General features: G+C 34.3%; 1 protein-coding gene and 1 long non-coding RNA gene across 2 annotated transcripts; both read left to right on the top strand.

The window, feature by feature from the left end:
• Positions 1 to 829: 829 nt before the first annotated feature.
• Positions 830 to 4,945, top strand: LOC136798242 (uncharacterized). Its single transcript, XR_010845363.1, has 3 exons — positions 830 to 1,373; positions 4,426 to 4,485; positions 4,741 to 4,945. It is a non-coding gene; the product is annotated as an uncharacterized lncRNA (long non-coding RNA).
• Positions 4,946 to 4,968: 23 nt separating this feature from the next.
• Positions 4,969 to 11,838, top strand: LOC136798240 (uncharacterized). Its single transcript, XM_067054822.1, has 6 exons — positions 4,969 to 5,065; positions 6,355 to 6,380; positions 9,835 to 9,984; positions 10,192 to 10,356; positions 10,538 to 10,771; positions 11,436 to 11,838. Exons 1-6 carry the CDS (start codon positions 4,969 to 4,971, stop codon positions 11,787 to 11,789), a joined length of 1,026 nt encoding a protein of 341 aa, XP_066910923.1. The 3' UTR covers positions 11,790 to 11,838.
• Positions 11,839 to 12,140: the final 302 nt, after the last annotated feature.

The following is a 12,140-nucleotide window of genomic DNA, read 5'->3' as shown; positions in this document are numbered from 1 at the left end:
AAGAACCAATCAGAAGTAAGAATCTGTCTTCTGAACAAAAGCGTCTCAAAAAGAAAAATGGTGGACATGAAAAAAATCAAGAGGGGCTTCCTTGTACGAAAGCAGCCACCGAGGGCAAATGATGGAAAAGCCGTTCCGGAGACCCCCCTCAGCTGGAAATGGCCTAGGCGTTCCGGGAAAATTTCAAAAAGTTTGCTCCTGGAAATGCATAGCCGTTCCCTGGAAAAATTTTGAAAGTTCTGTAACAATTCTCCAGCTGGAAATTCACACGTGTTCCAGGCTGATTTTACGGAACTTTTTCACAGCTGGTAGAATTTTGGAGCTGTTCCTTTAACCAACTAGCTGGAAATCTGGAGCCATTCCCGGGACGATTTCTAGCTTCTTTTTCTTTTTTTCTGAGCCGTTCCTTGAGTTAGCCAGCTGGAAATTTGGAGGCGTTCCGGTAGATTTTTTCAGAGCTTTTTAAAACCATCTCGGATCAAGATGTTTCCTGGAAAAGCACCCTACTGTAGGGGAACGGCTCATTTTGATGTTTTGATTCAGCAGATTTATTAAAAATTGACCCGTTCCACTCCAGTAGGGTACTTTTCCAGAAACCAGGAACGATTTGTATATGTTCCGAGCTGTCTTAAAAGGGATACTGCAGTTGAATTTTCTAGCAAAATATACTCGTTTTTTTTTTTTCCGACAAAATGTTAAAAAACTCAATCGCGAGTTCACCGTTTACAAGGCGAGAAAAAAATAGTGGTTACTAGTCTTGCTCAAAACTCGATCTTGGAGAGTAAAATGGCGAAACAGAAATGTATTTTGAAATTTCTCTCTGATTCTCGTATTCTAAAGGGATCTATTTATCGTTTAGCAGTGTTAATATTAACTGAATTAGTTTTTGACATCATTCAACTATACGTGTATAAAGTTTGTAGGTGTATTTTTCAGTGATGATGGAGATACAGTTAGATATAATTTTTAAGGGTGAAATTTAAAGTGTCTAGCAAATGGTTACCAACTGCCAATATGGATTACAAAATGCAACAACATCTCTGTATATATTGAAATTTTAGAAGTATAGAATCATGCCTGTTATAAGTCTCAATCAAACTACCTTTAAAATTTGGATGCAAAAGAAAAAAGAGCTTGGATATACACAGAAAACACACAGTGCATTTGCACATTTTCTGGTAACACATCTGACTGCTGGTGAGTGAAAGTGAACCAGAAACTGATTCCTCAAACAGCCAACAAAGCGGAGCAGATGAAGAAATAATTGTTGCTGATGTTATTGAAAGTGATGACGAACAACAGACTGTCGATGTCACTGGTGGTCTAGAACCTGAACATGATGATGGCGATGCTCTTCTTCAGCAAGATACAGAGTGAGTGATTCTTATAAATCCCTAAATTGCAGTAGCAATTTTTACTGCAATTGCGGTATAAAAATCGCTTTTAAATTTTTCACATACCCAGGCAGTGAGTGTCAATTGAACTGTTCGATTATCTAACCAATCAAACTTAATCAAACCCTATCGAACAATAGCTGTTCGATTACCGTAACCCAATCGAACACCTATCGAACTGAGAAAACTTTTGTAAAGTTTGATGACTGTTCCATAGACCTTTATTGCCTTTCCATCCACCGTATTGAATTGTATGCTAAAATTATGGTCGCCGAATTGCCGTGGCCAGACAATCTCAATCAAACGGAATTGACGATTGAACCAGTCGAACCAAATCGAACGCAATCGACCGATTGAAATTTGATTGTCGAACGCAATCAAATCTCAATGGAACGTCAAAATTCGATTGGTTCGATTGTTGTTCGACTGGTTCGATTGTTGTTGTTGTTGTCAGGAAACGTCCATAGAAAAGTGGGGGGGGGGTTCCTGATTTGGGTCAAAAATTTTCAGGTGGGATTTGGGGTTTTCCAGGTTTTAGGTGGGAGAAACAAGTTAAGGTGGGAGTTAAAATTTCTTTAGGTGGGACTTTGGGTGTTTTGGAAAAAGTTAAAGTAAAATTTCTTATTTTCAGATTTTATGATTTTATGATATATTTTTTTTATATATTTCATAAATGTATATAATAGACATATTAATATATTTTGGATTTAACACAGGTTAAATTGCGGTTTAACTTTTATTTGATAAGCGCTATATACAGTATTTGAATGGCTGAGCAGAGTCTAATAGCCATGTGACGTCATGTTCAAAATGGCCATCACATCTCCCTGTTCAAGTCGACGCTCTAACTGAAAGCTGACAGGATGAAATATTTTACCTCCCTCCCTCCCTGCAGTTATGTTTGTAGGCGATCCTCACTTATTTATACTAATATTGTAGTTATCGGGACAAATTTTCCCCAAAACTTCTTATTCGAGGATTAGCCATAATTTCATGCGAAACTTATATCTAACGACTCACACTTACTTCTAAGCCGTCTGACTACTTGATTGGTTTCTACCCCTAATGTAGGTCATAGGCAAATCGAAAGTTAAACATATGTAATATATTGCATTTTCATATTACGGTAAAGAAATTTTGTTTTGTTCCTCGAATTAGTATATTTTTTTTGTTTTTAGCTGGGATCTGCGAGTCTGGGCTGAAGGTGGGAATTTTAGGATAAGGTGGGACCTGAATTTTCAGGTGGGACCTGGAACCCCCTTGCACACTATGACGTTGCCCGGTTCGAAAGCGTATTGTTGATCGGGCCATACTGCTTTCTAACCGTCAAAACAAAGATGGCAGCAAAAAATAGACAATCAGCTCCAGACGATCTCAATCGAACGCAATCGAACGCAATCGAACATCAATCGAACGCAATCAAATATCAATCGAATCTGAAAATTGCGGTAATATTTGATTGAGATTCAATTGCGTTCGACAATCGAATTTCAATCGGTCCATTGCGTTCTCGATTTGGTTCGACTGGTTCCATCGTCGATTCCGTTCAATTGAGATTGTCTGCCCGTGTAAAATTCCCTTAGAAAGTATGCGAAACATATGCAAAAAGGAAGTAGTAATATAAAACTTACATGCATAATTGGCATTATATTAAAGTAATCTTGTTGAAGAAAGATTAAAAATTTGCTTCTCTTGAAATCTAAAAATTTAAAACGGCAATTCTGCCACCATTTCACCGAACCTCCAAAGTCATTTGATTTGAGTTAAGGAACGGCGTATTTAAAAATACACGATTTCACTTTCAATTTTACAGTAAGTGAAAATACAGACCAGATATGCAACAGTCCCATGTTTTGACCAATCGTCCCAAGTTAGAGCAGTCGACGGTACCCAAATCAAAACAACATTTTACACGCAAAGAATTTTTTAGTAGACCTTTTTACCGAGAACTGAAAATAATAAAAAGAATCCAGTTTCCTTTTGAATCTAATGTGACCGCCATACTGGCCGTCACGGCGTGCAGCCTCTTAGCGCCTAGAGCGTGTGTTTTTGATAAATAAGGAAGGGGAAACCAGGATAAGTGCGCAAATTACTTTTATCACGTGAAGCGTAATAAAGTTGTGAAATTTTAATGATGGATGTTGTAAAATTTTAATGATGGATATGAGAAAGTGAAGAGAAAGTTTGCATGCGCTTCATATGTTGTGTAAAAATGTATATAATTTGGCTTCTTTTTTGATTGAAAGGATTGTAATGTTTACTGAACTTCTAGTTTGATGGATGAACTTGTTTGATAAGAATGATACCAAGAATAGACCTTTTTTCAAAGAGGACGTCCTGTTGAATAATTATGTAGTCCAGCCATAGAAACAATGATAGTGTACTTTATCATGCATATTGTAATAATTACGCATCATTCAGCATCATTGCTTTTCTGCTGGACTACATAATTATTCAACAGGGTGGCCTCTTTGAAAAAAGGTCTATTTCATTCAAGGTTTGTTTTGAATAAATATAAAAAATAAAAATAGAAAATTTGCATCTTGTTTGTCTCAAGTATAAGAATCGTAAATTCCCTGCTAGCACTTCTGTTTTTTATTCAAAATTACCTAAATGTAAACAAACTGATAACCCTTCCGTGGACGAAAATTTCATAAATTGCCAAAATAAAAAAAAAATTCTGACCGACCAACCCACCTCCACAATCTAGGGTCAGGTGATGGCAAACCAACAATTATTTAAGGCCAGCCCCAGCTAGATCTATATCGATTCTTTTTTTAAATTGAAGCAAATTATAGCTCCTGCTTTTATATATCATCACAACTCATTGTTGGTGCATTTTTATTTAAACAAAACTTGAGTTCACATTTTTGTCTGATTGTATGTTTGATGGCTTTTTGAAAGGAACTTATGTTCAAGAGTAGCTTTTTTAAAAGCTATTTTAAATTTTTGCTTTCAGATCACTCAATGTAACCCTCAATGTAAATATAATTCGGATAAAATCAAAGAATGAATGACTAATTTTTCATAGGAATGTTTGATGATCAAATGTACTCTACAACATTGGGGAAAGCATTGGGCACAGTCATCTGTGAGTATATATTTTCATTGAAAAGTATGAATTCTGGCCCAAATACTTTTAAAAGGCTTTTTCGTGAAGATGAATGCCTCTTTATTATATTAAGAATTCTTAACAAATTGCAAGAGTTTATGCTTGTATTCTCACATTCAAATTTTTTTTAGATTTGAAAATCTTTGAAGCTGTGAAATCAAAATTTAAAATGTCCTTAGTAGTAAAATCAATCATTGCCTTAATTTTAAGACTGCCATTTTTAAACATTTTTAGAACTGCTGATAGTGAAAGAACATTGTCTGAGAGTGAAAGAACATTGACAGCATTAAACTTGTCAACACATGATGAAGGAAAAATGAGTGGGTTTTTACAGAAATGGCAATGAACGTGTCATGGAAATTTATTCAGACAGACAGAGGGAATCAGAATCAAGCGATGAAGAAAAATCTGCACTAAATGTAGCATCCTTGATGGTGGACAAATAGGTGACTGATAATGAATATGACAAGGATATTGATACATACACAGATACTGAAACAGAATCGGAAAGTTCAAGTGATGAAGAAGAATCTGATACGGATCAAATTGAATATATTGGGTATGTTTTGCTTACTTTTTACTTGATCATGATATCCAATCTGTTTTTCCACTGGTTCTCAACTTCAATTGAGCTAGAATCTGAGAATGTATGTTTGTTAGTCAGTCAGTATGTCACCTCAATAAAACATTTGGACAGACTGGAGATTTCAAAAATGGTCAGATTTGGCTTAAATTTTGCTCACTTGTTCCTTGTTTGAATATCTGGGGGTGTTTTTGAAAATTTACAATTTTGTAAGCAACAACACAATGGCCTTACTTTTTTCTTTCTTTGTTTGGATATGTGATAAAATTATGTAAATTCGTTCAACCTTATCTGGCAGATGTTTTTTTTATCGTTGTTGTAGAAATCTTTGAAAATCGGGAACTTTTTAACTGCAATTATATATGAGACCATTTGATTTGATTTGTTCTGAACTAACCATAAACCTCTGTCAGCAGAGGTGCTAAAAACTTGGAGCATGTGGCGGCAGGTCTGATAGTATTATCTTTTTTCTGGACCTGGTTAGCTCGGTTGAAGTGTGCCAATGATTATAAGATGGTTATCTTTCAATTAGCAAAATGATTTCCTTTCTGATTTGATTTGATACACATGTTATGGATATAGCATGTGTCTCCCTAGATTTTGTAGAGGAGGAGATCTCCTACAAACAACTTAACTTAAATTATTATGTTTTAATAGCTAAAAAAAGACATGGGTACAAGCTTTTTGCTTATAGCTATATAGGTAAATACTTTTGAAACATGGTCAGCCATGTGTCCTACATACAGGTGACAGGGAGAGATTCATCCTCAAAATTTGGCTTTGCTTCAAAGTTTTACTAGCCAAAGGAATATTCTTGCTAAACATAAGATGATTATGTTTATATATTTCCTACTGTCTGGATTTCTGTCTCATTTGAATGGTTTAACTCTTTAAATAATACACAAAGAAATAAGAAAATAACATAAGAAATTGATTAAAGTTTATGAAAATGTTTGACTTCATTTGTTTTTTCTATTTATTATCAACACTTGCCTTTAATTCATGGACATATACCTAAACTTCCACTTACATTTTCATTTGTCAGATATTTTTATGATCAGGCAGACAAAGTCAAGAAAATTGAGATACAAAAACTAATATTTTGTAGTATGAGTGCATAGTGCTTTGTGACTTGGTTTATTGTACACTCAATGATCGATATATTTCATATCTAAAAAATTTGGGTTGGGAGACAAGATACACACGTGACGACGCGCCCCTCGAACTAGCTTATTTTTTCTATTTATTTTTTCATATTTTCATAGATTCCAGAGTTGTTTGCGACTTGCCTGTATCTTGTGATTTTTTCAAAAACAAAATTGTCTCTCGGGATTGATATGGAGCGACGCGCTCCTTCTTCCAAGGCGTTTGCGAACTACAATACTTTCCCTTTGAGATGATTCATGCTAAATGGCATTAATAAGCAAAACGATCATAAGAAAAACCATGACAAAGCATCACAGTGTGTTCATAACCAATACAGTTAGTCAGCGTTTAATGAAATATTTTTTGTTAGATCTGGTCAGCTTAGTGGAGTCAGTCTTGGTTTACTTGTGATTTGAAAAATCAAATTTCATATCCTAAAAAATTTGGGCTGGGAGACAAGATACATGGTGACGACGCGCCCCTCGAACTAGCTTATTTTTTCCTTATATTTTTTCAAATTTTCTTAACAATTTATATATTTTTAAATTTAGTCAGGAACATTTTTCCATTTTTATTAGAAATTAGGGATTCCAGAGTTGTTTGCGACTTGCCTGTATCTTGTGAGTTTTTCAAAAACAAAATTGTCTCTCGGGATTGATATGGAGCGACGCGCTCCTTCTTCCAAGGCGTTTGCGAACTACAATACTTTCCCTTTGAGATGATTCATGCTAAATGGCATTAATAAGCAAAACGATCATAAGAAAAACCATGACAAAGCATCACAGTGTGTTCATAACCGATACAGTTAGTAGCATTTAATGAAATATTATTTTGTTAGATCTGGTCAGCTTAGTGGAGTCAGTCTTGGTTTACTTGTGATTTGAAAAATCTAATTTCATATCCTAAAAAATTTGGGCTGGGAGACAAGATACATGGTGACGACGCGCCCCTCGAACTAGCTTATTTTTTCCTTATATTTTTTCAAATTTTCTTAACAATTTATATATTTTTAAATTTAGTCAGGAATATTTTTCCCATTTTTATTAGAAATTAGGGATTCCAGAGTTGTTTGCGACTTGCCTGTATCTTGTGAGTTTTTCAAAAACAAAATTGTCTCTCGGGATTGATATGGAGCGACGCGCTCCTTCTTCCAAGGCGTTTGCGAACTACAATACTTTCCCTTTGAGGTGATTTATGCTAAGGCATGAATAAGCAAAAAAGATTGTAACCAAATCAATACCAAGCTACAGTTTATTTATATACCAAAGACATGAAGTTAGATAACTTATGATAAGAAATAATTTGAGAATGTTTGTCTTTGTTTTTCTCTTCGTCTGTCTGTCTGTAACTTCAAAGATGTTCGGTTTTTGGACCTACCCCGGTGGAGGTCCTATAAATTAACCTTTGTCCGTCCGTCCGTTAGTTACCAGCTTTTCTCGAGATTGGCTCATTAGTTTTTTCTGATTTTTTGCACAATGATGCAAAATGGCAATGCCCAAAATGTGACGGAGTCCGATTTTCGAAAAAAAAATTTTGGGGGCAAATTTGGGCCAAAAAACGGCTAAAAAACGGGTTTTTTGGACTTTGTGAAAAATTGGATCATTAATTTTTTCTGATTTTTTGCACGAAAGTAGGGTACCATCATAGGTATAAGATGGCTTAAGCAGATTTTTGCAAAAAAATTTTGTTGGCTCAAAAAACGCATGTTTATCTATAAGAATCACTATTAATAAGCATACATCAATGTTCTTAGTCAAATTACTCAATTTTTTTATGAGATAGATGTTTTTTTCTGCTCAAGAGGGCTTACTTTTGAAGAATATGTGTGTTTAGACAGGAAATGTGGGTTGCTTGGCGTTTTTTTATAGAAAAACTGGCCAAATTCGATATTTTTTTATAAGCACATTATCAATTACTTAGGTATTGGCTTTTCTCGAGATTGGCTCTTTCATTCTTTATGATTTTTTACACAAAGATGCATAACTATAAACCCTTGAATGTGAAAGAACCCGATTTTCGAAAAAAAATGTTTTTGGGCAAATTTGGGCCAAAAAACGGCTAAAAAACAGGTTTTTTGGACTTTGTGAAAAATTTGATCATTAATTTTTTCTGATTTTTTGCACGAAAGTAGGGTACCATCATAGGTATAAAATGGCTCAAGCAGATTTTTGCAAAAAAATTTTGTTGGCTCAAAAAACGCATGTTTATCTATAAGAATCACTATTAATAAGCATACATCAATGTTCTTAGTCAAATTACTCAATTTTTTTATGAGATAGATGTTTTTTTTCTGCTCAAGAGGGCTTACTTTTGAAGAATATGTGTGTTTAGACAGGAAATGTGGGTTGCTTGGCGTTTTTTATAGAAAAACTGGCCAAATTCGATATTTTTTTATAAGCACATTATCAATTACTTAGGTATTGGCTTTTCTCGAGATTGGCTCTTTCATTCTTTATGATTTTTTACACAAAGATGCATAACTATAAACCCTTGAATGTGACAGAACCTGATTTTCGAAAAAAAATGTTTTTGGGCAAATTTGGGCCAAAAAACGGCTAAAAAACAGGTTTTTTGGACTTTGTGAAAAATTTGATCATTAATTTTTTCTGATTTTTTGCACGAAAGTAGGGTACCATCATAGGTATAAAATGGCTCAAGCAGATTTTTGCAAAAAAATTTTGTTGGCTCAAAAAACGCATGTTTATCTATAAGAATCACTATTAATAAGCATTCATCAATGTTCTTAGTCAAATTACTCAATTTTTTATGAGATAGATGTTTTTATCTGCTCAAGAGGGCTTACTTTTGAAGAATATATGTGTTTAGACAGGAAATTTGGGTTGGTTGGCGTTTTTTTATAGAAAAACTGGCCAAATTCGATATTTTTTTATAAGCACATTATCAATTACTTAGGTATTGGCTTTTCTCGAGATTGGCTCTTTCATTCTTTATGATTTTTTACACAAAGATGCATAACTAATAACCCTTGAATGTGACAGAACCCGATTTTCGAAAAAAAATGTTTTTGGGCAAATTTGGGCCAAAAAACGGCTAAAAAACAGGTTTTTTAGACTTGTGAAAAATTGGATCATTAATTTTTTCTAATTTTCTGCATAAAAGTAGGGTACCATCATAGGTAAAAGATGGCTTAAGCAGATTTTTGCAAAAAAAATTTGTTGGCTCAAAAATCGCATGTTTATCTATAAGAATCACTATTAATAAGCATACATCAATGTTCTTAGTCAAATTACTCAATTTTTTTTTATGAGATAGATGTTTTTCTTTTCTCACGAGTGTTTAGACAGGAAATTTTGGTTGTTTGGCATGTTTTTATAGAAAAACTGGCCAAATTCGATATTTTTTTATAAGCACATTATCAATTACTTAGGTATTAGATTGATTGGCTCTTTCATTTTCTACGATTTTTTGCATAAAGATTCATAATTATAAACCCTCAAATGTGACGGAGCCCGATTTTTGGAGAAAAAAATTTTGGGGTATATTTCAGCTAAAAAAACGTGACCTAACTTATAAACGTGTTAAATGCATAATCCAGGTAGGTCCATCAAAGTATCACTTGTTATTTTTTATTTTACTAGACTGGTAAACAACTGTACAAGGTGAAATGGGAGGCTACGTGGGAACCCGCAGACAGTCTCTCAAGTTGTCAGCATTTAATCGATGAATTCTGGGGTTTTGTCAACAAAGCAAAAACAAATGAAGATATAGCACAGCAACACAGAAAACGGGTATGTTTTAGTTCTCTAGTTTTTCCAACACCTTTCCTCCTACCAGTTTATTCCATTTTAGTGTCTTGTCATTGAACTTATGGTCCTCTTGAATCAAATGAAATAATTGTACAACAGTTTTTTTCATGAAGAAACAATATAAAATTTTCCTGAAGTTTGTTTTGTAACATTACCATTAAAAATTACAAACTATATTTTTGTTTAAAGATGAGGCTAGACCCATCTGCAGGACAAAATGGCACAGTTGGATTAGGACCTCATCACATGTTAAGTGAAGATAGTAAAGATGAAGTACAAAGGCTAATTGCAAGGACAAATGCTACTCAACCAGGAAGTCTAATGACTCCTAGTGACTTATTGAACACACAACAGGTAAGAATAAAAATATCTCCTTTTTATACAGAAGCTATCTTGAGTTAACTTTCTTAGAGGCATATGTTGATAGTGAAGGTAAAGGATACTTCAACAAAATAATTTTAGAAAATTAGCAAAAAAACTTTTTGTGAGTATATGAAAAAATACTGATTTAATAGCATCAATATTTCTGTTTCAGAATCAAATGGGTGTGCCCAGGACTCCAACTAGAGCACCTCAATCTCCATTCGCTCAAAATACACGAATGCCTTTCTCACAAAGTCCTGGTCAGTTTAACCAACAACAACAACAGTTTGGATCGCCACAAACTGGCTTTCCAAATCAATCTCCCATGAGTTCCCCAAGCACACGTGGAAAAGCACCTGGGTTTGGAAAACCTGCGTCCAATATCAAAAGTGAACAAGATGAATCTGTAAGTCCCCATTTTATTCACTTTCGCATGGATTTTTTAGAGCATACAAGTAGTCTTTTGGCTTCTGATTATAATAGCTGTTAAATGGTAGGACCGTTATAGTCAGAACTTTCAGTGGAGTTTTAACAATAACAAAGAATCTTACCTTGCTAATTTTTGTATCTCCTAATAATAACTCTATTTTAATGCATTAACCTAAAAGCTTTTGAACTTTTACCCCTATTAATTTTAGTCTAATTTCGAACCCTAAGTTAGTTTTACTTGTGAATTGTTAGTATAAAAAGTACCTTGCAGTCAACTCTCTCATAAGAGGTAAAGCTAGATCAGCAAAGTTTCAAAACAACCTCCCTTTCGTTAGATTTTGAGCTTTTTACAAAGCTGCTTAAAAATGATTTTGAATTCAAAACATTTTAGAAAATGCGCGAAAAAAATGCGTGAAAAAAATGCGTTTCAAAACCTCAGTTGATTTTTTGCATGCGTCTTGTGCATTTTGTGCCCTCTTGTTGATGTCCAGTTGCAGATTGGTTGCTGGTGGTAGATGATTCGATCTCTTGTGAGAGGGAGGACTGTGGAGGAGGAGGTCTCCTAGCTTGTGAAGTGCACAGTTCGAATCAGCAAGTCGTGGAAAAGGCATGTGAAACAAGAAAAATGTACTCTTTTCTAGAAGACAACCACAACTACACAAAAAGGAGGAGAATCTAAAATCTTAGAAGCATGGACCAACCCTTACGTAGAGTTGCAATTCCTCTGTCGCATTTGCAAGAAACCCCAGGCATATAAGTATAGGCGTAACTGGAGAAGGCACTATGAAAGCCACTCTGAGGAGAAACAATATGTTTGTGATATTTGTGGTACTGGCTATAAAGCAAATTATTTACTCAAAAACCACATTGCTAATAAGCATCCAACAAGTGTGAATCCTGCTGATTCAGCAGAACAGGAGTTTAAACCACAGTCTGTTCAGGTCAAGCAAGAACAACAACCTGAATCAGACGAACCCTTTTATTTAAATTTGTAATATCTCCCTGTCTAACGAAAAAGTTGATATTTTCTATGCGTGTGTTACTATTAAAGTATAAAGTATTATTCAGATATTTATGTAAATATGTTATGATGAAGTGTATATATTTTAAAAATATTTATTTTATTTTTGTTATTAAACTGTAGTTTATATATTATGGATTATTTTTTTACTCTGAAAGTGGAGGTTGCTTTGTCACTGAAGCTGTCATTTTTTTCTATTTTTTGCTAGAGAAGATATTTTGTTTATTTTTTATGTCCCATAGAAATCCAATGTTAAGAATATTGTGACGCAAAAAGCTGCTGAAGACTTTGAAAATCCGTACGTCCGCATTGCTTATTTGTGTCG

The sequence above is a fragment of the Clytia hemisphaerica genome, unplaced genomic scaffold, assembly GCF_902728285.1.
Source record: "Clytia hemisphaerica strain Z4C2 unplaced genomic scaffold, Clytia hemisphaerica genome assembly, whole genome shotgun sequence".
In the NCBI taxonomy this organism is placed as follows: Eukaryota; Metazoa; Cnidaria; class Hydrozoa; order Leptothecata; family Clytiidae; genus Clytia; species Clytia hemisphaerica.
The sequence above is the reverse complement of the archived record's forward strand: the minus strand, read 5'-3'. Positions and strand labels throughout refer to the sequence as shown.

Coding starts and splice junctions, on each gene's coding strand:
- LOC136798240 (XM_067054822.1), top strand. CDS start 4,969: ATGACAAGGATATTGATACATACACAGATACTGAAACAGAATCGGAAA. Junction 5,066..6,354: donor GATCAAATTGAATATATTGG/GTATGTTTTGCT, acceptor ATATTTTCATAG/ATTCCAGAGTTGTTTGCGAC. Junction 10,357..10,537: donor ACTTATTGAACACACAACAG/GTAAGAATAAAA, acceptor TTTCTGTTTCAG/AATCAAATGGGTGTGCCCAG.